The 22,584-nt window shown below is 45.5% G+C and overlaps 1 protein-coding gene across 3 annotated transcripts in view; it reads right to left on the bottom strand.

Moving 5' to 3' along the window:
* EHBP1L1 (EH domain binding protein 1 like 1) overlaps nt 1-22,584 on the bottom strand; it is a 745,047-nt gene that overhangs the window by 486,486 nt on the left and 235,977 nt on the right. For all 3 annotated transcript variants that reach the window (XM_069644852.1, XM_069644854.1, XM_069644853.1), the window contains exon 2: nt 5,769-5,826. In XM_069644852.1, the coding sequence (XP_069500953.1) occupies nt 5,769-5,826 (58 nt within the window). The remainder of the gene's footprint in view (nt 1-5,768; nt 5,827-22,584) is intronic.

Below are 22,584 nucleotides of genomic sequence, written 5' to 3'. Positions count from 1 at the left end.
ACAAAGGCGTTGGAGCGCCTTTTTTTTGGTTCTTCACCAAGGAGACATCCTTAAAGTACCCCAACCTCTTTTTATCTGAGGGAGTACGCTCTTTGTACTGACCGGTCCTTAGCATGACTACGCTCGGAGGCCACTTCAGAGGCCTTACCGTCTTCGATCCATGCCACCAACTGCTGATGGCGGTCCTTCCGTGTCTTCGAGGAAAAGGATTGGCAAATCGGGCATCCATGCGCATCGTGGTCAGGATAGAGGCAATAAATGAACCTGGAGTGCCGATCCTCGATGAAGATATTCTTCAGGCCGCAGTTCTCACAGGACCTAAAAAGACTTTTCTTTATGGCGTCTGCCACAGTGTTGATTGGAAGGCCCAAGACTGGGCCTGTGGTGCCACGAGTTGGAGATCCAACGATGGATAAAGGATCTCCTCCAGCAACGGGTCTCCGCCGCCGGCAGACACAACGTGAAAGAGGAAGGTGAAGAATCTATGAATTCTCACAAAAATAGTTCAAAAAACAGCAAAAAGGTTGTCGGATTTCAAGGAGCAAAACACAAAGACTCCCAGCACGAGAAACGTGCAGTAAAAATCTGAAGATGGCCACCAGGGGTGGCGCTTAGGAAGACGAGTGTCATTGGTTGGGGCAGTATAGCGCAAAGTGATACTGATAGGCTATAGAGGAGCCAAGCAGTTTTTAGCTTACAGCTAAACTAATATTTTTTTTTACTGAGGTTTCCCAGCCTAATGACGGAGAATATTCATGAGCATGTGAATCCATGTAAGACCCCATGCTGGAGAAATGCTTAAATAAGGTGTTTTGGAAACAGTACGCTGGCTTAGCAATGTTTAGTTCCATGTATGGGTTCAAAGAAAAAGTACTGTTACCACAAAATGAATAATGTGTAAAACATCAGAATCTTCTTCCAAATAACGTCAATCATGACCTAACCTGCAGCACCCCCTTGTACAGGTTCCCACGTGCCTTTCTAGCAATTCTGCACTGGCAAGCAGCCACGCCTGTTGCTCTACTATTTGGATCTTTGCCAGAACATCCAAGTTCGCATCTTCAGCAGTTATGCTAATAAATGTGACCCATCACAGTCTCAAATCATGGATCTCATGCAGGGCTGACACTATCCCACAACCGTCAGTGTGGTCGCACAGTGCCCCACCTAAAGTGGGCCCCACAGGCAGCAGCTACCCTCTGCATCTTACCTGGTCTTGAAAGTAGCGCCTGGAAAGACTGTTTCTTTGCGAGGCGATACCATCTTTCCCCATGCACCACTCAAAGCCAATGAGCATCTTCCCCCGAGGCCCTGCAGACTGTCTTTGGGGTTGGACTCAGTGGTCAAAATGTACAGAAACGTAGTGGAACTATGCACCCCTTTCAACCACACATCACCCCCAAACCCTACCAAACTCACACTCACACACACACACACACCGGCCAGTGGCGTACCGAAAGGTGGGATCAGGTGGGGGGGGGTCAAGCTGCCCCCCAGTGGCTATTTTAAGAGCCAGACCTGGCCATTTGTCAGTAGGGCACCGTTCCTGTTCGGCATCTCATTCAGGGTGCCCAACGGGGAAGGTGTCCCGCTGGTTGGAAAATGTGTGCCGAGCAATTCCTGCTGAGCGTGGTCTTTGTCCCAGCAGCAGGACACATTACCCATTCTGAACGGGAGAGGTGTCCCGCTGCCAGGACAATATCCCAAGGAGCTCCGGGCAGCAGAGGAGCTCTCACATTGCTCTGTCTCAACAGAGAATTACAATGTGAGCCATTAAACACTGATGGGAGGGAGGGGGAACTTTTAGCAGGGACTTTTGTCCTTTTAGAAATGGAAATGGGAGGGAGTGATCAGAAGTGAGAAGGGTGCATAATGTTGCATGCTTTATGAAATAATGACTAGGGGCTCATTACACGGTAGGCGGAGAACCATGGCGCTATTAGCGCCATGGTTCATGCCGGTAAAATACCGGCACCGCCTTGGTGAAAAGGGGAATTACTGCCCCATTCCAAGGTTGGTGGGGTGGTAATTCCCCCTTCCACCATTGCCCTTCCCCATTCCCATTTTTGCCCCATAGGGCATAATGGGAATGGGGAAGGCGCTAATTACGGCACCACAAATTGCGGTACCGTAATTAGCTCCCTGGGTCCCTTTGCGGGTTGGTTTTTAACGCCTGCAAAAAGCAGGCATTAAATTCCCCAACCTGCAAAGGGACCTCGTAGTAAGGCGGTAAGGATTTACCGGTACCGGTACCGGTAAACCCTTACCGCCTACCGTGTAATGAGGCCCTACGGCTTTAAACCCCAAGGGCGATTTGTTAGGCTCACATTAATTGGCATGGTGCTATTGGAACTTTGCATGCAGGATGGGGAGAATACAACTAAAGCCATACTCTTATTCCTCAACATATTGCTATGACAATGTATATAGTGCATAGTTATTTTACTATGAAAGGCTAGTTTATTATGTAATGTGGTTTGCTTCCAAGGCATTGCTATAAATAAAGTATTATTTAAGCCCATGAAATTCAAAGCAAAGCCTTAATAAATAGCTATATCAACTAAACCTGGGAAGATGTGCTCAGTAGCTTAAATTGTCCACATCCCGGTTTCACCATTTAACAAAAGTGTGTGATCCTGGACAGATCATGTAATCACACTGTGTCTTATCTGCAGCTCTGTAAGTGATTCTGATTCACTTCATAGCTTATGTTAATATATCATGCTATTGTAAAAATAAAAAATAAAAGCCTAATGACTATAGAGTTGCTCCATATATAATAATAGTGCAATTTAGGTATTTTGCATCACAAAGTTATTTGCCACTCAGTTTACTTATGGCAACTTATTCTAAAGTCACTGCCATGGTGCCTCCAAGTATCAAAGACTGATGATGCTCCTTGCAATGGTCTTTTCTGTGAAGTCACTTCTGTTGGTGCAATCCATTTGCAAATTAGGAGATGTGCATGTATTTTGTCCCAGAGCGCCTGGACAGAGCTCTAGTGGATGAGTTTCCTGCATCTGTAATGATCCTGCAGTTTTATTTTATTTTTTGTTATGTGTTAAAATGCTATCTGCTACTAATGTTACCAAAAAAAGTAATTGGGGCAGGGGTGGGCGATTTGGGGGCCTGAATGAGACCGCATGGAATTGTGTGCACTGCATTTAGGGGTGAAAAGTAGCAGGACTTTGTTCGTGGGCCGTCCGCCCCCTCACTCTTGTAATGCTGGATACTCCCCTAACACCGCCCACTCATCTACAATACAAAGCCTCTATTTGACATATGTCCCATTTCTTCTCCACTTCAACTCCCAACACTTTTTTACAACCATACTATCAAGATTGAAATAAACAGAGTGAAAGAAAATGCATTTTAAAAACAGCTTTACTTTCAGTCAAACTTTCCCAAAGCATGACGCTAATCACCCACCATTTGCAGCTCTCGGATATGCCGATCACCCTAAACACCCACTCAGAACACTCCCCTGCAGCAATCTAACGTTAATCCCGTTTAAACGCAAAAGACAAGCGCTGATCACATTGTGTGCAGTTTTGTGTTGGCTAGGAAATGGCCTTTATGTTCCAAGCAGGCATCAAAACACACTGAAGCAATGGTTTTGAAGCAAGACAGCTCTTCACCAGTGCAAGTAAGGGAATGATGGGCTGTCTCAAAAAAGGAAAGCAATGTCTAACCCTTTAGTTCCTGCCACCTTCGATCACTGTTTGGTCTGGCTTATTATGACATGTACGCAGTGGTCGAAGTGTACCAAAAGAAGTAGTGGAACTATGTTCCCTGCTGGCCTGCTCCCCTCCCCACAAACCCCATCACCACACCCCCTCTTACACACAATACAAACCCCCAAACACGTGCACCTGCTGTTTAAGGGAATGTTCAGTGCAATGCACTGAAAGTGCAAGCTGCAACGTCTTCCTACACTTTTATTTTAAACGAAACCATTCCGGAACGGTTTCTTTTTAAAGTAAAAGTATAGGAGCTGTAAAACGTAATTTAAAAAAGTAGAGGAGCACCGCTCCCAACCGCTCCCGCTCACTTCGAACACTGCATGTACGAAGAATTATTGTTAACACTGGCATCTTTATTCCTGTTTCGTGGGGAAAATAACACGATCGATAACGCATTTGCAGTAGAATACCTCCACCACTAAGGACTGGAGCTCAGGGTGTCGCAGTCTTTCCCTTCTAAAAGCCCTCCATACCAGGTTGCACACACGAATTGATGTAAGGTGTAAAAAAGAAAGGACACTGATGAGTGTTGTTAAATAATTGTCTTTGGTTGATATGTACGAACATCGCCGTTTGATTGTTAACAACACACTGGACCTCATTACAACAATTGCGGAATGGGTTAACGGGCGCCGCTAATGGAGGCAGCGCCGTTAAACCCATTCCGCAATATTACGAGGTTCCCTCGCGGGACCCAATGTGGACGTCTGGTTTTAACAGACGTCCAGAGCGGCTCCCACGAGGGGACCAGGGAGCTAACAACGGGCCGGTCGTAATCGGCCCTAACAACGGGTCGGTCGTAATCGGCCCATTGTTAGCTCCCGCACCCATTCCCATTGAGCCCTATGGGGGCTCAAATGGGAATGGGGAAGGCCCAGGCCCGGGTTCCCTGAAGGAGGAATTACCGGGCCCTCCAAACTCGGAATGGCCCAGTAATTCCCCATTCAGGGAACCCAGACCCGATTTTGGAGGCAGCCATGCCCTTAAGAAGGGCATGGCTGCCTCCAAAGTCGTAATGAGGCCCACTGTGTTTATTGTTGCTGGATTTTAATTTGCGGTGTATAAGAAACCAAACCGTATAACCACGCACAACATGACAATCTTCATAAGATTGTGGAGTATACTATAGTAAATTACGAGATAACTGTTGATACTAACTAACGTGTAGGAGAATATCCTGTAGTAGTCTTCCGAAAGCCCACACCAGATCGCAGTCAGCTACCCAAATCTGAGCATTCGTTCAAGGCAACTAAAATGATTGGCACAAAAACACCTTTTAACCTGTCCCCATTTTTTTTCATGAAGTTTGCTTATTTGACAGACAAACACACAAAAGGGAAGAGCTTCACTGTGTGGAACGATTACTACAAGCTGGTGGGACTTGTCTTCCATTCGAGATGGGGAAAATAAATCTACTATCATACTGTCTTTCCTTATCATGTTCGTATAAGGATTTATATATTTATCCGGTTGGTTTATTAAAATGTGTATATTTTTCAAATCATATCTTTAGCATAGTATTCTTGAAAGCCAAACAACAAATATTTCTAACAACCAGAGCTTCGGAATTATGGGTCAAGTGCATAAAATGTAGACTGGTCTCAAATCCGGCTTCACTCCGTAACTACAGTGTTTGAGCATCAGTGAATAATTGTAGGTCACTGTGTCTTTTCTGCAAAAATTAGAATTTTGAAGACCTGATTCAGTTCAAACTGTAGTATTTTTTTTAAAGGCCTGATTTATGGTATTGCTCCATATAATAATAATAATAATGTCGTTTCACGTTTCATGTTCACGTTAGAGGGCCAGGCATGTCTCTTGCCGCACAAGTCCTTGGGAATCTTAGAACCGCCCTCCACCTCAGTCCTGCACCCCAGGACCCCTTTCAGCAGACACAGCTCTTCCAAAGAACCTGGACCCTAAGCATCATCTGCCCTCTTGCTACTTGCTATTCTCAGCTGCGCCCAGTCCATCATCTTTGCATAAGCGTGTCATGCACAGTGGAAAAATAAGCATGTGACCAACCTTAGAGCAGATGCGTCGGTTCCGTCTGGTCCAGACCACAATCAATTTATCCGGCTGCCTGTGAAACACAAAGAAAGGACGATTAAAGCAACGTCGGAGCGGTTGAGATGGCTTGAAATTGGATTGTATATAATGATTTCCTAGAGGTGGAAACCACATGGTGTACGAAGTACCACAGTATATTTTTTCACGTTTAAATAGGAGTCTGTTTGTAGTTGTCTCAGTTAAGTTGGTGCTAAGCGGCACCGATATGTGATTAAAAATTAATGCTACAGATGTAGAGATGAAGGTTTGAATGAATGTCAGAAACATAGATCCTGTGTGTTGTTCGGTTTACTGCCTCAGTTAGCAGCCATTTTGTAACCAAGCATTTGGAATTTGTTTCAATTGGCAACGCTTTTTTAGGGTTAGAAAGTGGACATCCACTTGGAGCATCTTCATCACTAACCATTGACAACCATCACAAACCATACTCAGCCATTTCCAAACATTGGACACCACTTCCAACTATTGCCAACAATGTTTAAGTAGTTTTACTCATATTTGGCACTTTATCACCAATATTAGTTTTGGCTCACATATGGAGCCTTAGCACCACCATTTGTTTTGGCCTACCGTGAGGGTACATAGTTTGCCTCATAGATAATGCATTGCCACACAATTGGTTTTCCCTCATATTGGGCACTTTAGCCCCACAATTAGTTTGGGCTCATGGATAATGCTTTAGGGCCACAATTAGTTTTGGCTCATAGTTGGCACTTTAGCTCCACAATTTGTGTTGGCTTATTGATGATACTTTATAGACAGTAACAGTTTTAGCTCATAGATGACGATTTGGCACCACAATTAATTGTGGCTTATAAGTGGCCCTTTAGCCCCACAAATATGTTTCGCTCATAGGTGGTGCCATAGCACCACAATTCATTTTGGTTCACAGTTGTTACTTTAGGACCACAGTTAGTTTTGGCTCAATGTTGGTTCTTAAACATCTAGTGAGTGTACATAATCTTGGCTTGTAGATGGTGATTTAGCATCACATACAGCTTCGGTCAAAGGTGCTACATTAGCGACACCTATTGTGGCAACATAGTTTTTGCGTGTAGGGTGGGTTTTAGAACCACCATTAATTTTGTCTCTTGGGTGTTGCTCCAGAGGGTATATAGGATATGGTAAGCAACAGGCAATTCACTTGAAAAATCACCAGCGAGGCAGGTGAGGTTGCGAAAGTGTGGCAATGCTAAACTCCTCTCCCATGAAACTGTTCCTTCTGCTTTTCAAGTTGCCATCCTGGTCTTTCTGCCTCGGACATGGAAGGCAGACTGTGCTGCCAAAGGCAGTCAACAGTGTCTATGTAATAACCTGTGATGTGATGTGGGCCTTAACAGTGTATGAAGGCGAACAATTGCAATACTTGGGCAAATGATAAACGAACTTGTCTTGTGGGAAGCAGGTTTGGACTGGGGCATAAAATTGGCTCGGGCATCAGTGCAAAAGTGTCCCACACTCAGAAATGTCAATTCGTTTATTTTGTCTCAGACTGTTAGAAAAGTACCCACAGGGAGTTTATTCTGGTAAACTGTGTTGCAAATTGCTCATTTTAAATAATAGTTGTCCCGTAACACTGGTCAAAACTACCAGCAACACAGTGAAGTAATTCATTAAACTGGACCACTTTACCCAGAAAACAGGCCCATTTTGACCACAAAACTAGACCATACTAGCTAACATGTTGGGCCTGCACTTTGGGCATTGTCCTATTGCTCTATAGGCCAGTCCGAGCCTGGTGGGTGGAGGTATATAGGGGTGTGTGTTCCACCAAGTCATTGGGCCTCATTACAAGTAAGGACGTAGCCATGCCGCTTTTAGAGGCATGGCTACCCCCATACCGGCTACCGAGTCCGGGTTCCAGGAATGAAGAACTACCGGGCCATTTTGACCTTGGAGGGCCCGGTAATTCCCTTTCCTGGAACCCGGACCCGGTACATCCCCTTTCCCATTTGAGCCCCCATAGGGCTCAATGGGAATGGGGAGGATGCTAACAACGGGCCGTTAATGACAGGCCCGTTGTTAGCATCCTGGTCTGCTAGCAGGTCCCGATAAGGACGCCTGGTTTTACCAGACATCTATTGCGGGACCCGCGAGCAGACCTCGTAATGAGGCGGTAGAGGGATAACGGGGCCAGCAGCTCTACCGGCGGCGTTATCTCTCTACCGCCTTCCTTGTAATGAGGCCCATTGGCTTACTGCTCCATCCCCCCCACGTTGTGCTAATTATTTTGAAGGTCACATGTTAAATGCTCAACAATTAAGTGCTTAAACAATGAATCAAAGTATCTGCCAAGCCCCCTTTCAAGGAGGCTCTTACCATTGTTGTATATGGCACGTTTCCCTACTTTAATGTTTATAATGTTCTGTACAATTTGTTCAAGGCGTTTTCATTTTTGTTGCTTCCAGGATTTGACAGAAACATAATTTAAAAACATGTGCACAGATGCAATGGGATCACAAAAGGTAACCTTACTCTAGGGGCAAGCAGTTTATTTTCCAGCGTGCTTGACTATTTCTACTTCTTCCAAAGGCCAACCATGTGGTGTGCCTGATCCAGCCTCCCAACTCCACTTGTGAAGAGGGTTCCTTGGCAACCTTATTAGAGATATTATGAGGCAACCATCGATGTAGGCAATTATTTCCCTCCCCAATCAAAAGCGCAAGACCAATATTCCTTTTCGGTTCAATATAGTACTGTCTGTGATTAATTTACGACGGCACAGGATTTTTTCGTACTCTGTTGGGACTTTGCACAGGCTCGGAACATCGCTGCGAGCGGCCGAGTGCCTTGAGCGAGAAGCTTCGCAGAGCGTGGGCGTGGCCTGTGCATAGACCGGAGTAGGGGTGCAACTCGCAAAATGGGGAAGAACAAGGGAAAATGTGGGTGTTACGCGAGACGGCCCGCTCGAGGCATCGCACGTCCACAACTGCGCAGGTAAAATCGTATTCATGGATATGACCGCGCTAAGCTCTCAATGTAACCACCACCCAAAGGCAGGCATACAGACACTTACGCATAGGAATCACCACGCAGCGGTAAGGTCGCATGGTGGATTTAGGGATGCGTGGACGCAGTCAGGGTTCTGATAGAAGTTAGGGGTGCGCATAAGCAGTGGAGCGGGCTGCAGGAACGATTTTCCACAGTTTTACCAGAGTTACATACATTATTATGCATGTTGTCAGACATTTTTATGCATGTTGTCAGGGTGCCGGTAATAGTTACGGGGACTCCGCCCCAAGGTGCACATCTGGTTGCGGGGGACCCCACGCACTGTTACAAGGGTGCTTGGGTTCGCACTGGAGGAGAATACAAAGCTGGCTGTATCTGTCTCATTTTGCTTTGCATGGTGGCAGTGCTCCAGATAAGATTTTGAGGCGAGAGTATTTTACTCCATATTTTTAAACTTTGAGAGTAAATGTGATTTCAAGAGAGTAAAAACGACTTTTCTCCTTTGAAAGAGGGTAAAATGTATGTGACATTGTCAGGCTGCTGGTCCTGAGGATAACCAGGTAGAAGAACTGGAAGCGTCGCTGTAGTGTTCTTCCTACCAATGTACCCCTTTGTATTTCTAATCAAACTACAAAAGGATCAATTAGCCGAAAGATGGAGATCACTGCATCCGTATTTGGCAAGTTCAGACACCGTTGTCACCCTCGGGTTGGAGATCCAATACCGATGACTGCCTAAATGGAAAGACCTGAGTTCAAAACCATGTAGTCTCCCAAGAACAATGACATGAACATGAATACCAGAACCAAGCGAGAACACGAAATAGCCATGGTGCAAGAAGAAACAAGGAGATTAAGTGTATCACACTTAGCACTGTGGTCTATGGTGAAAACACTACTCAGGAACTCGTACACCATCCAAACCTAACGCTAACACCTTGCCCGCAAAAGGACGCCTATGCGGAAGTAGTCTCTAGTCCAGGGTACTATCCCGACGAAACGAGGACGCCTAGCGGCTTATGCGCCAATGATCACAGTCTCTAGTCCAGGCGCGTTAGAAATGGGATGGTGTAGGTTCGCTCTAGGCAGTAGTAGAGGCAAAGGAAGCACGGCCACCCAACCAGCCATAGCGGATTGGAAGCCGTTACCCAGTCGATGGCGTGTGACGGATGCAGATGATGTCCGACAAGAGAAGGCAGGTCGTTGGACGGTCCGGGGTCAGCAGCGTGTGAGCAATGTAGGTAATATCCGGAAAGAGGAAGTAGGTTGTTGGACGGTCCTGGGTCATGCAGCATGAGAGCAAACAGGCAGTATCCGTAGAGAATAAGCAGTTTGATGGGCGGTCTGGAGTCAGCAACAGGCGGGCAAAAGAAGGCAAGACAAATCCGCAATGCAATACAGGTCAGAGGAACAGTCCGGAGTCGAGTGCCAGGGGGAGAGCAATTAGACAAGAAGGGCAAGAGGGGGTCAAGAGCAAAGGTACGAACAACAATAGCCTTGATACAAAATCAGAAGCAACGATTGCAGCAACCGGGAAGAGATTATAACGGGTGAACACGGTCTCGCTTTCGCCTGACTCCTCCCCTGCGGAACGCGATATCGTTACGCTTGTGGAGGGGATGCCACAATCACCATGGCAATGATGCTGTATGCGTTTTGAAGTGGCTGTGGATGTAGCGGGAATCTGAACGTGATGTGTGTTTGGAAGGGATTCTGCCAGGGATATTGCGGTAATCTGAACGTGATGTGTGTTTGGAAGGGATTCTGCCACGGATATTGCCAGGTGACAAAAAGGGTAATGAGTGTTTGTGGCCAATCCTGACAGACATCCAGCCGACGTGTGCAAAAACCGAATGGAAATCATTACCATGCAGCAGCTTTCTGTGTTGTGGCAGAATACACCTTTCATTATTTCTCTTAGTTCAGAGCAGTGGGTCTAGAAAGTATGCGCCATATATTATATGGAATACTCAACACATCTCCTAGATGAATTGAAGATGAATATAGAAAGGAGCTTGGCTCCCTTTCTTTACTACATTTGGAAGATAGCCTATCGAATGGGTGGAACCACACTTTGCTGATATGGTTTAAGAGAGTTATATATATTTTATCAATCTAAAAGCATGAGGCTTGATGGGGGTGAGGGTAGGAGACCTTGGTGGTTTAAAAGTGGCTCATATTACTGGTTAAACGTTGTGGAGATTTTATTTTGGGATATCCATGTACTCATGTAATTCATGTAACAAAATGTAAAGTATGTAACAATATTAAGAAAAATTACAATACATTTGGATTTTTTAAAGACCTTATTCCACTAGATACAATGATTGAGAAAACTAGACTTTTATGCCAATGCTGTACAAATTGGCTGAAAAATCATAAACATAACTTTCTACCAAAGGACACCAAAGCATGCTTTACGCTATCCTATCTAAACAAATATGTAATGTCTGGTCCATCATTAATAGAAAAGAACAAAATCACTCAGAAAAAACAATGCAATCCGCTATCTGAGACTTCTTGTGTAAGCACTTTGAAGAACTATACAAGATCCCAACTTTCTGCCCTTTCATGTCTATTAATGGGCAATTAATTTCTGTTTTGAGGACATTGGAGATTTAATCAGAAAATCTTCAAATTCCAGAGCCACTGGTCCTAACGGACTTAGTAACTATACGTTAATAAGAGATCCAATTCTATGGGCCTCATATTATTATATTCCTCTTGTTTAGAAACATCATGCACACCAAGACGTCTCCGGTTTCATGGGAGATCTCCATCATCATCCCAATCTACAAAAGGATGAAAAGGAAAACCCTCATAACAATAGACCTATAGCTTTTCTCGAGGCTGACAGCAAAATCCTTGCGTCTCTCATTCTGAAAGAATTGGAATCCTGGGCAGCCCACTTCGGTTGACTAATCAAGTTCCAGAATGGATTTAGAAGAGTGGTTGGCACAACCCTAAATGGCATTATTTGCCATGTCCTCCAGCAACAGGCATGGAAAAAAGACGCAGCTGCACTGTACGTTGCCAGCATTTGTAGCCACCCACTCATTCAAATCATCAGTGATGCTTCAAGGTATTGCTAATACAGCATTATATAAGACACAGCTTTCACATGTATGGATGTTAGACTTAAATCAACCCCAGTATCAGTAGACTCTGCATGAGGTGCCCAGAGTGGGGTGTAATCAAAGGCCCCGTACTGAATAGCCATGTGAAAAAGGCCTACGTGTCGGTTACCAAAGGAAAAGCAGCATTGTAATTCACAAAGGAAGAAGAACTTCAAAGGTCCCTTTCACATGAAAAACAGGATGTTTATACACTGACACAGGAATAGCTTTGCATGTGTGTTTGCAAGTGAAAGCAAGACATGAGAAAAATGTTCCCCAGGCAACATAAAGATGTCAGGGAAAAGACATGATGTGTGTGTTGGCAAAAATAAGGTAGATTATGCTTCACATGAAAAATACCTGCAAACATCTGAAAGAAAACCAAACTTTGTTGCCATGAACATTTCTTTTAGGCCCAAGGCAGAGCCTTTTGGCTTATTGGTGGGCAAACTTCACAAAGAACTCCCTCACAGCCAGCCTGGTTCGGGCATCTGTGGGATGTTTCAACCCATTGGTCCAGGCCCTGCAACATTACTGTGCATAGCTGGCAGCAGAAACCTCAGAAATGGCCGCTGGAAAGCATGCAGCTCACTAAAAATCACCAGAAAGTGCGTAGTAAAAATCTGAAAAATAGGCCGCCATCCCTTTTTGCCTATCTCAGTGAACACAGGAGCCCACTGCCAAAACCCATCATTTGGCTGCCCACAGAGCAAAATCATTGCAAAAGAATCACAGAGCTGTTTTAAAAATACGTTTTTTCCCTGGCTGTCAAATTTGAAAAAAATCATGGCTCACAAACCACCCAAAAGATCCAACCTCCTTGTTGGGTGTTCCACATCATGCTTATTCAAGAACCCATACAATTACAATGTCAGCAAGAATCATATGTTATCAGAACAAAATCCACTTTTAAAGATACTTGATGGAAAGAAAGCTGTCAAAAATGGGTGCAGTACCGTTACTCGCCTCTGACAGGCGCTGGCAATCTCTAAATCTGACAGGAGAAACTTGTGTTTTCAAAGCTAAACATGTCAAAGAAGGGATTTCCATCAAATGCATATAGAGTGTCACACATTGATTTTCATGTTGAAAAAGACTGGAATTAAAGATATGTTTGCTTATTTTAAATTTATAAATGTGATGTTTTCACAAGAAACTATGTTACAATTGACCATAAGGCAACCTAATTTAGCTGAAACTTCGAAGAGGCTTTGACTCAGCCCAGCTTTGGAGGCGGGCCAGACTGAAAATGTGGATTGAAGTGGAAGTAAATGTATGTTTTAGGAAAATGCGTATAGCAAATTGTACTGAACTGACAAAAATATGAAATTTAGAGATTGTTAAAATGAAAAATTCGCTCACAGTTTAAGACTAATCTGGAATCTGTGCAATGTTCTGAGACTGAACCCCGGAAATTATTCATATTCCAGCCATTGTGTTTATGTTAGGAACATGAAAAAGTACAAGAATATGCCCAGATGGGATGTGTATGCTTGTATAAAAATTGATGCAGAACTAACATTGAGAAACCCACCAAAAGTGCAAAAATGTTGTCATTTATGAACTAAAGCTCGCAGGAAAATGAGAGTTGAACAGAAATGTACCTTAAGCAATCTGTCATGTAATGATGTATTATTAACAAGTGGTGCATTTGGGAAATATGTTTTTTGGGGAAAATAGATTTCCTAAGTAAAAGCAAAGGGGAGGGATTTCCTTTGGACCATAAACACAGTGTCACTCTGACACATATGACACACTGCTCCTGTCTCAAATCAGGACAGGGGAAATTCTCTGACCTATCAGATCCTTAGAGGGTTGGGCACAGATAATCAGCCTCCCCACCCACTTTGGAACTGGATAAATAGGGACTGTTGAGGACCCAGAGACACACACTTTCCACTCATCAAAGGATTCTTTGGCGAAGCACCCTGCAGGAAGATCCAGACTCCAGACTCTAGAACCAGACCCAGAATCCAGACTCTAGAACTTTGAAGCAGAGAGGTCTAATCCCACAAGCTGAACTCTTCTCAGCTGGCCTTCAGAATCGTAAGCAACCTGATTTTAACCCCTAACTTCCAAGGGGCACCACAAAAGCCAACATCCTGGCTGAGCTGTTTTGCTATTCTAGCTAAGCACGCCGTACTAGAACCAAGATCCAGACCCATAGAGCAGAGCTGTAACCAACTCATCAGATCCAGTCCAAGAGGCCGCGCAGACCAGAGTGCCTTGCTGAGAGCAGAGTCCAGGAGCCCTGGTCCTGTTCGGTGGCGTGTGAAGTCCAAACCTTTGACCAGATCTATGACAGGCCCATTCCATTCCAAAGCCATAGGAGAGGGTATTTAGTCTAGAACTGTCCATAGTCATCTCTTAGTTTAAGGTAATCCTATTCAATCCATTTCAACCTGTCCAGAACCGCATTATAGAATCTTGTGTCCATCCTGAATTCTTCTCATTATATAGTCGGTGATAATTGTAGCGATAATCATCTGTGCGCTGATATTTTCTGAAGAAAGTCAAGTGTCCTGGCGCACAACAATCAGAGTGGAAGGCGCCCGGTTATGGTGGTTTTCCCGTTGGGTATCTTGTACTTTCATAGCTCCTTAGTATAAGTCCATCTTGGTTCCTAATCTTTAAAGCGCATCTTTCATTTTGAAATCTTTACTCTGTTTCTGAAAAATCTACCTTCACAAAAACCTCTGCAACTTTTGAACCATACATCCCAGAAACATCCTCAGCTTTTAAACAAACCTAAAACGGCATTCCAATTCCTTATAGTTTTTCCATAATCGCATTTCCCGCACGAGGAAAAGTTGCCGCAATTTCGCATTTGGCTCAATTTCACCACATGTAAAAATAGCTATTTCTTGATTTCAACTTCTGAATTTCGTTTTCCATCTGCTAATCATTCTATAATCATTCCTGGTGTTGACCTGAACCGATCCCAAGCCACTCTCACTAGTTCTGAATCTCATTTAGCGAATTAAAATCATTTTTAGCATTTTTCCCATTCAATTCAAACCACATTTAAAAGCAATTGACCTGTTTAAAATCATACCTGTTCTCTCTAAACTTGCTGGGGGAATTGGGATTGAACTGCATTGTTGATAGTTATTCCTGATACCTGTGTGCCCTCATTCCATATCTTCATATTGTATGTTGGGGGGAGTGAGTAGTAACAGGGGAAAGAGTGATCATATTGTCTTTTGATTGAAGTCATATCAAGTTTTATTTCTGTGTTGCATTTCTTCCTATCATTGCAATCTCTTGAACCCATACAAAGTATTCTCTGCTAGATTACTCTTCCTCTTCCAACTCCTAATTGATTAAAGAGATTGTTGATATTGTAATATTACCCATTGCTGATCATTGTTCATATTCATAAGTGTGATATTCAGATATTATTCATATTCATAAAAGTATAATCTATATATTGTTCAATTCTTCAAATACATCTTTTAACTTTGAAAAACAACCTATTTCTTGGCTCAGTGAGACCGAGGGATTCAAAGAGAGGGGCGTTATATAAGGGTGCATCATCCAGAATTAAATGAACTTTTGACATAAAAATATATAAATAAGGGTTTCCATTGGGCATCCCATACTAGGCATTGACTTAGTTGGAGTGATGGATTGAAATCACTTACAGATTGGGGGCTCGTCCAGGATTTCTGGATTAGATATACCAATTGTGCAGCTTAATACAGTGTGCTAATTAATAGGATACATAAATCCTGTTGGGCTAACACGCTGTGCTACACTGTAAAAGCACCCCTCAAAAGGGAACAATCTAAGAAAATGGTTTGTTTTGCAAAATAAACTAAAAAACTTCTGTAAGTCAGGACGGAAATCAATATTTCCAAATGGCGACATTGGTAGACATCAAGATGACTAGCGAACACCTTTTACATGAGTTATTTGTGAGAGGTGAGTAGACTGAGCAGGACCAGAATGTGTGGTTGCAGGCAATCACACAACAGATCACTGCAACTGGGTTAGATATCTGGAGAGATCAGGGTCCCTTACATGTGGCCCTGAGTGAACTATATATGGCCCCTAAGGCCAAGGATGAGCAAAATAAGATTGCCAAGATAGCGGCATATCTATATTTATCTATGGGAGCCATACAGGACAAATATGCTGAAGGCCAAGATCTGGCAAGTAGGCAACTGATGGCATTAGAAAAGGCCCAATCTGATCTGGACTCTTCTGAGCAGAGGCTGCAGAGGAGCCAGGAGTCATAAAATGAAAGCAGGCAGTATCTAGTTAAAATCAAAGAGGATATTGGTATCCTGCAGCAGGAAAAGCAGACCAGGAAACCAGAATTCTGGCCTTGCAGAAGGAGTACCAAGAAGGTTTGGACTCCCTACTGCAGAGCCAGAAAAAGCTGGAGCAACAACTGGACTTCAACAGGGTATGCCACCCTGCAAAGCCACCTAGATAGTGAGAAGGCAGAGAGCAACAAATTCATTCTGAAAGACCTGGACACCCAGGCCGAGTTTGATGAAGAGCGCCAGAAAGCTGGCACACTTCAAAAACAGAGGGACGACCTGGCGGCACAGAGGCAGGCTCTTGCTCAGGAAAGGGACACCTTAGTCCAGGAAGTCTGTCACTTAAAAGGGAAACTGGAAGAAAATCACCTGGCCCTTCAGGGACTGGGTGACCTCCAAAAAGAGCATGATATATTGTTAGAGCACACCAGGAGGGTGGAAGATGATCTGGCCAGGAAGGAGCAGGTCAGTATGGGCAGGACTCAGGAGGTAACCCTCCTGCAGCGAAGACTGGCCCAGTACTCAAAAGCAACCCAGGAAGCACAGAGAGAAAATTAGGCTCTCTGTGAGAATAATGACAAGCTCCACAGCAGGTAGCCATGCAAGAGAGACTGATAGAGACTAGTAAGGCCTTGATTGAGGAACAGAAAGCTCAGGTACTTGCATGGCAACAGGGAGCAGGGGCTGATAGAGATGAGGTTTGCTGGGAAAGGGAAACACCTGAGCATAACCTCAGGAACCCTAGTACCAGAGGCCTTCATCTCTCCCAGTCCCTGGACTCTGCCACCCCCATGTCCACTGGCGGACATGTGCCCAGGGCCACGGGGATGGCAGATTACTATCCAGTCAGAAGTATGGGGCTCATAGGCCAGTACCTCCAAGGAATGGATGGGTGGGCACCTGGGTATGGGTACCCAAGTACTGTGAAGTTTAGTGGGGAACTACAGGAGGGTAGGCCGACTAAGGGCATCCTAAAAACCTCTGCCCAGCTAGGACAGTGGGGGGGTACCCATCAAATCCTGGGAGCAAGGAAGAATCAGAAGACTCCTCTGAGCGCCCCAGGACACAGGAGACTAGGTCCCCACATTCTGCCAGCCATTCCCAGGCTCGCAGAATCCGGGAGAACCTAGAATATCAGACGGGCGCCTCTGGGAGCAGTGCCTCTGAGTCAGAGGATGATTGGACCAGGGTTACCCGAACCAAGAAGGCCAATAAGGCAAAAAGGGCCTTGCTTAACGATCCCTTAAAACAAATCAAGGCAATAAGGAGCATCATCACGCCTTATCGTAAGAACGCTAAGTATTCTGTTTGGGAGCACTTAGAGCTCTTTGAGCAGATGATGGAAAATTTCCATTTGAAAGACAGTAGTAGCTGCATTCAGTATGTGAAATGGACATTCTCACCGGAATACTCCAGTTTCTTTGCGGGGCTGGAGGACCAAAATCATTCTAGGTGGTCCACCTATAGGGCGACCAACTTGAAGCATTTTTCTGTACACAGAAATCCCCAAGAGGCTCGCAAGGCAGCCTACAACTTGCAATGTGGGGAGGATCAGGCCCCACAAGAATGTGTGCAGCAACTAAAGCATGCCTTTGCGCAGACTACCAGAAGGGTGCGCACGGATAGCCGAGAATTTGTTAATACTTTTTTCCATGCTCTACCAAAATACATCATGACCCAGCTAGTGAGAGATTTTCATGAGAAAAGATCACTAGACTGGGTCATTGAACAGGCCACCCGGATCTATGAGGTGCAAAAGCCCATAGACAACAAGAATACTCAAAAAAGCCCCAAAACAACCAACCCCCCTGCTGCTGCTAAGGTGGCAGAGGTAAAGGTTGCCCCCATTTTAGATTTGGAGATGGGGGGGCCTAAAATCTTGCCTGCACAGCAGAATAATTCCAAACCCAGAAGGCCCTGGGGCCAGTCACAGACAGGGAGCCAAGGAGGTAGTCCCACAAATGGGATCCCTCACTCCCTTGACTATGTAAATCCCCGCTACAAGGGGAACAGACCCATCCTGGGTTAAATGTGGACTCCTCCAGCCCAAGGGGGAGGATCCAACTAGGAACCAAACCCAGGGAACCTCCCCCCTAACTTCCACCAGGAGGGCAGAAACTCCCCAAATCCTGGACGAAACTTTTTCCCCAGGTATCCACAAAATTTCCAACCCCAAAATCATCCATCCATCTTTCCCAACTTCCCTGAGCCCAGACCACCTAATCCGGGAGAGGGGAGGCCAAGGGTGGAGGGGTACCCAAATCTTCCCAACCCGGGGTATTACCAGAGAAGGGATAGCTACCCTTCCCGGGATCAGCCCAGGGGAGAAAACAGAACCCTGTATCAGCCTGAGCGGGTTTAACAGCTAGAGCGCCAGGTCCAAAATATGGTACAGGATCTGGGTCGCATGCTGAGGGCTCAGCAGAACCCTCAGATGGGCATGCCGGCACATAATGCCTCCAACTCTGGACTTGGTACTCCAGAACAATGACGGGGGCAGCACCCCGACAACCCACCGGTTCCCAGGGAGGAGGCACAAGGGGAAGGGGGGGTGTGAAGCCTTGGAGGAAGCTTCCTTCCCCACTGGTAGAAAGCCCCTGGAAACCCAGGAACCGGAAACACAATCTCCTGCCCCTGAAAGCCTTCCACCCAAGGAGCAAAGGGGGGGTAGGAGAAACAAAGGATCCAAACAGACCCATTTTGTGGAGGAGGTACAGATCTTCCAATGTGAAGGAGAGGGGTCTTCAGAGGATCCTGGGAAAAGGATCTTCTCCTTCATAGATGGGGGAACTCCTCCCAAAGAGAAATGGGTCCCAAAGGATTCAAATCCAGACTGGGTAGATGTGGGGACTGAGCTAGCACCGCCCATCATCCAACCCCAGAACCAACAGCATGAAAATCCCCTGGTTCAAACCCATCCTGGTGACTGCCTCCAAGAAGGGCGGGGGCGGCACAGAACCAGAACCAGGGGAACTCAAAACTTCTCCCATCTCTAGTTGCCACCTTTTTCTTTCAGATTCCCTAGGCTCCCACAGAATACTGCCCAAATCTCTTCTCTCTCAATGTCCAAAACTAAAAAACTAGCCCACCAGTTGTCCAAAAATGTGCATTATCTGTGCCCACTTGCGGAGAAGGAGGGAAGATAATATGCCCCGGTTCAAATACAGGGGCAGGGTACAATTTTGGCACTGGTGGACACTGGATCCCAAGCTACCCTTCTGTCCAAAAAGGCCTTTGATTAACTGAATTCAGGAAGGGGGGAGAATTACCAAATTCCCCTCACCTCTCTTCCTGGACAACTTCAGAACTTTGACAGGAAGGAAATTCCCGTCGAGGGGACTGCGGATTTGGACATTAAAATTGGGCAGCACAAGGTGAAGCACCCGGTCATAGTTGTGACTCCAGAAGGCACCCCTTGTTTACTAGGGAATGACCTCCTGCGAAGGTTGTCACCCCTAATAGACTGTGTAAACAAGGTCCTCTGGACCCAGACTAGCCGACCGACAAAGTTAAAACAGAGTGTCAACCATGTTAGTTTAAACGGTACATGCCACATGGTTGAACAAAAATCTGACCAAGTAGAATTTCACTTTCAGAACAACCAAATTCCAGACGTGACAGTAATAGCAACAGGACAACAGACAGGTGATGGGGGCTCCTCTCTATTTCTGAAAATCAACCTTCCTTCCAGTTTAAGGTGGCATTCCACACTGGAAGGAAACACTCTGAAATTCTTTACCAATCCACAATCAGATATTCCCACTCCTATAGTTCAGAAAAATGTGAAATCAGCTCAGAGCCTGGCTGATCTTCAGCAAATTGGAGAGCAGTTGTTCATCCCTGTTCAGTTAAATGAAGGGAAGGACTCTGTTCTCGCCCGAGTATGTGTGAACAACGGTAAGAGCTTCATCAGCGAAGCCATGTTCCGCCAACTCCCAAAAGATCCAGCCATTCCCACATTCAAACTGATAGACAAATGGGAAATGGATCTGGAAACACCCAATTCCAAACATCTCCTGCCAAGCAGGTGTATGCTCAAAATCTCCATAGGCAACAAGAGCATAGTTCATAATTGTTGGGTCGTGCGAGACGTCACTGCCGCCTTTTACTTAGGCAGTGATATTCTCAATCGCTTTGCCATTAGTTTGGACCCAATAAACTTCAAAGCTTGGTCCCAATTAGCGGATAATCCCATGGGCTTTGATGATCCAGAGAAAGCATTTAGGTCAGCTCAACTGCTGCCTTATGCAGTTGAAATTCAGATTGGAGAGGAAGTCACCATCCCAGAAAGGACCCGACAATACTCCCTGGAAGTGAAAGTTAAATGAGGACAGAAATTAAAAAACCCTAATGCTTATATTCATCTAAATGCTTCTCTCCAACAGCAAGGGTTGGGGGTAAACCCAACACCACTAGTCAATGTAGAACATGACACCATTCCAATAGAGGTGGATAACAGCGACTTAAAGAGTATCACTCTAGCCACAGGCACCATTATTGGAATGGCGGTTGATGACCGACATTTTTCCATTGATTTAGGAAATGAACTGTTAGGACCAATCCCCAAGGTCTGTTTTGACAGTGACAGTGACAGTGATGACAACACAACACCAGACAGGATCTTCACCCGGCATGGGGGGAACTCCCTGGTGTACAATTCCTGCCCTTATGTAAGGAAGATGTGACTTGTGACTTCAGGAGGGATGAGGTGATTTTCCAGGTCCATGAGGGCGGCCTTTCCGACCTGAAGCCACCAGTCCAAATCAGCACTCTGACCCGGGACTTCTCCACCCAGCTGGAGGAGGCCGCTGAGATAGCAAAACCAGAAGTCTTTCCAGGCTTCAGGCAGATGGTTGAAGAGAGAGTCAACCTAGCTGATGCCTGTGAGACGCACCGTCACCCACACAACAACAATTCCCACGGAACCCTGGCATGACTCCACTGTTTGTGAAGCAATATCGCTTGCCTCTCGCATCAATGGAGTCCCTTACTGAAATAATGAAGATCCTTGAGTCCCGTGGGATAATCCGTCCAGTCCACAGCACCTTCAATAATCCGGTGCTGGGGATATTGAAGCCAAACGGCCAGTGGAGACTCTGCGCCGACCTTAGGGAGCACAACAAACGGGTCCATACTTCCCGATGGCCTCTTCCCTACATTGACCAAGGGCTGGCCCAGATCCAGGGGTCACAGGTATGCACTGCAATAGACCTGACCAATGGATACTGGACTGAACCTGTCAGTAGGGAGGACCAATACAAGCTGGCTTTTACCTTTGGGGGCCAGCAGTACACATGGACCGAGACTCCCTTCGGATACCTCAACTCCGGCAATTAATTCAACATTTTCCTACATAAGGCCATGCCCGACCTGGGTGGAAGGGGTAACCTGGCCTATGTAGATGACGTTCTCATCAAAAGCTCAACTGTGGAGGAACACATAGCGGAGATCCGTTATGTTCTGACACAGTTGAGGGCAGCCAGAGCAAAACTTTCCTTTCAAAAGGCACAGTGGTGTAGAACCTGTGTAAATTTCTTGGGGCATGAGATTACTCCTCAGAGTCTCTGTCCCCAGGAAAGGAAAGTGGAAGCACTCCAGAAATTGAATGACCCCACAACTCTGCGGGAACTAAGGAGCCTCCTTGGACTGAATAATTACAGTAGAAATTTCATTGAGGGCTACGCAGAGATCACAAGACCCCTGATTCATCTTTTGAAGGGGGGGATCAAGTGGGAGTGGGGTCCAGAACAAGCCGAGGCAGTAAGACAACTCAAAAGAAGCCTCTCACAAGCGCCTTGCCTAACTTACCCTGTCAAAAACAGGTTCTTCTTGGAGACAGGGTTCTCAAATACATGCTTGACTGCAGTATTATACCAAAAGCATGACAAGGTCAAAAAAGTAATCTCCTATGTGAGTAAAACTTTATCCTCTGTAGAAGAAAAATTCACCGATTGTGAGAAGGCACTCCTGGCAACGGTGTGGGCATTGAAGAATTACCGCCCATTTATCCAGGGGGAACACATCATAGTGGCGACTCCACACCCACCTCTGCAATATCTCCAAAGTGACAGAATCCGGGACGGAAATGTAAGTAATTCCCAAATTACTTCCTGGATTCTGTCAATGCAAGGCTTTCCTGTGGAGGTCAGATATGGCCAAAACAAGAAGAGTCCCCTTGCGCAAGGTCTTGCTGACTTGCATGATTGTGCCAGAGAAAACAGTCTCGAGGACGAAAGTCTAAAAATCAAGGACAACATGGAGGCATACCTCAATTCCCCACACAAAGTCTTTGAAGAAGACAAGTGTGAGGGAATGCCCACTGTCTATGTGGATGGATGCTCTTACCATGTTGACAACAACGGGGAAAAAGAACTTGTGACCGGCGTAGGGAATGCATGGGTGAATGACACCCCAGAACCCTACGCTGGGTACAAGA

Source organism: Ambystoma mexicanum, chromosome 2p (genome assembly GCF_040938575.1).
Source record: "Ambystoma mexicanum isolate Mex_15411 chromosome 2p, UKY_AmexF1_1, whole genome shotgun sequence".
Lineage (NCBI taxonomy): Eukaryota > Metazoa > Chordata > Amphibia > Caudata > Ambystomatidae > Ambystoma > Ambystoma mexicanum.
Note: the sequence above shows the minus strand (reverse complement) of the source record. Positions and strands in the feature narration are given on the sequence as shown.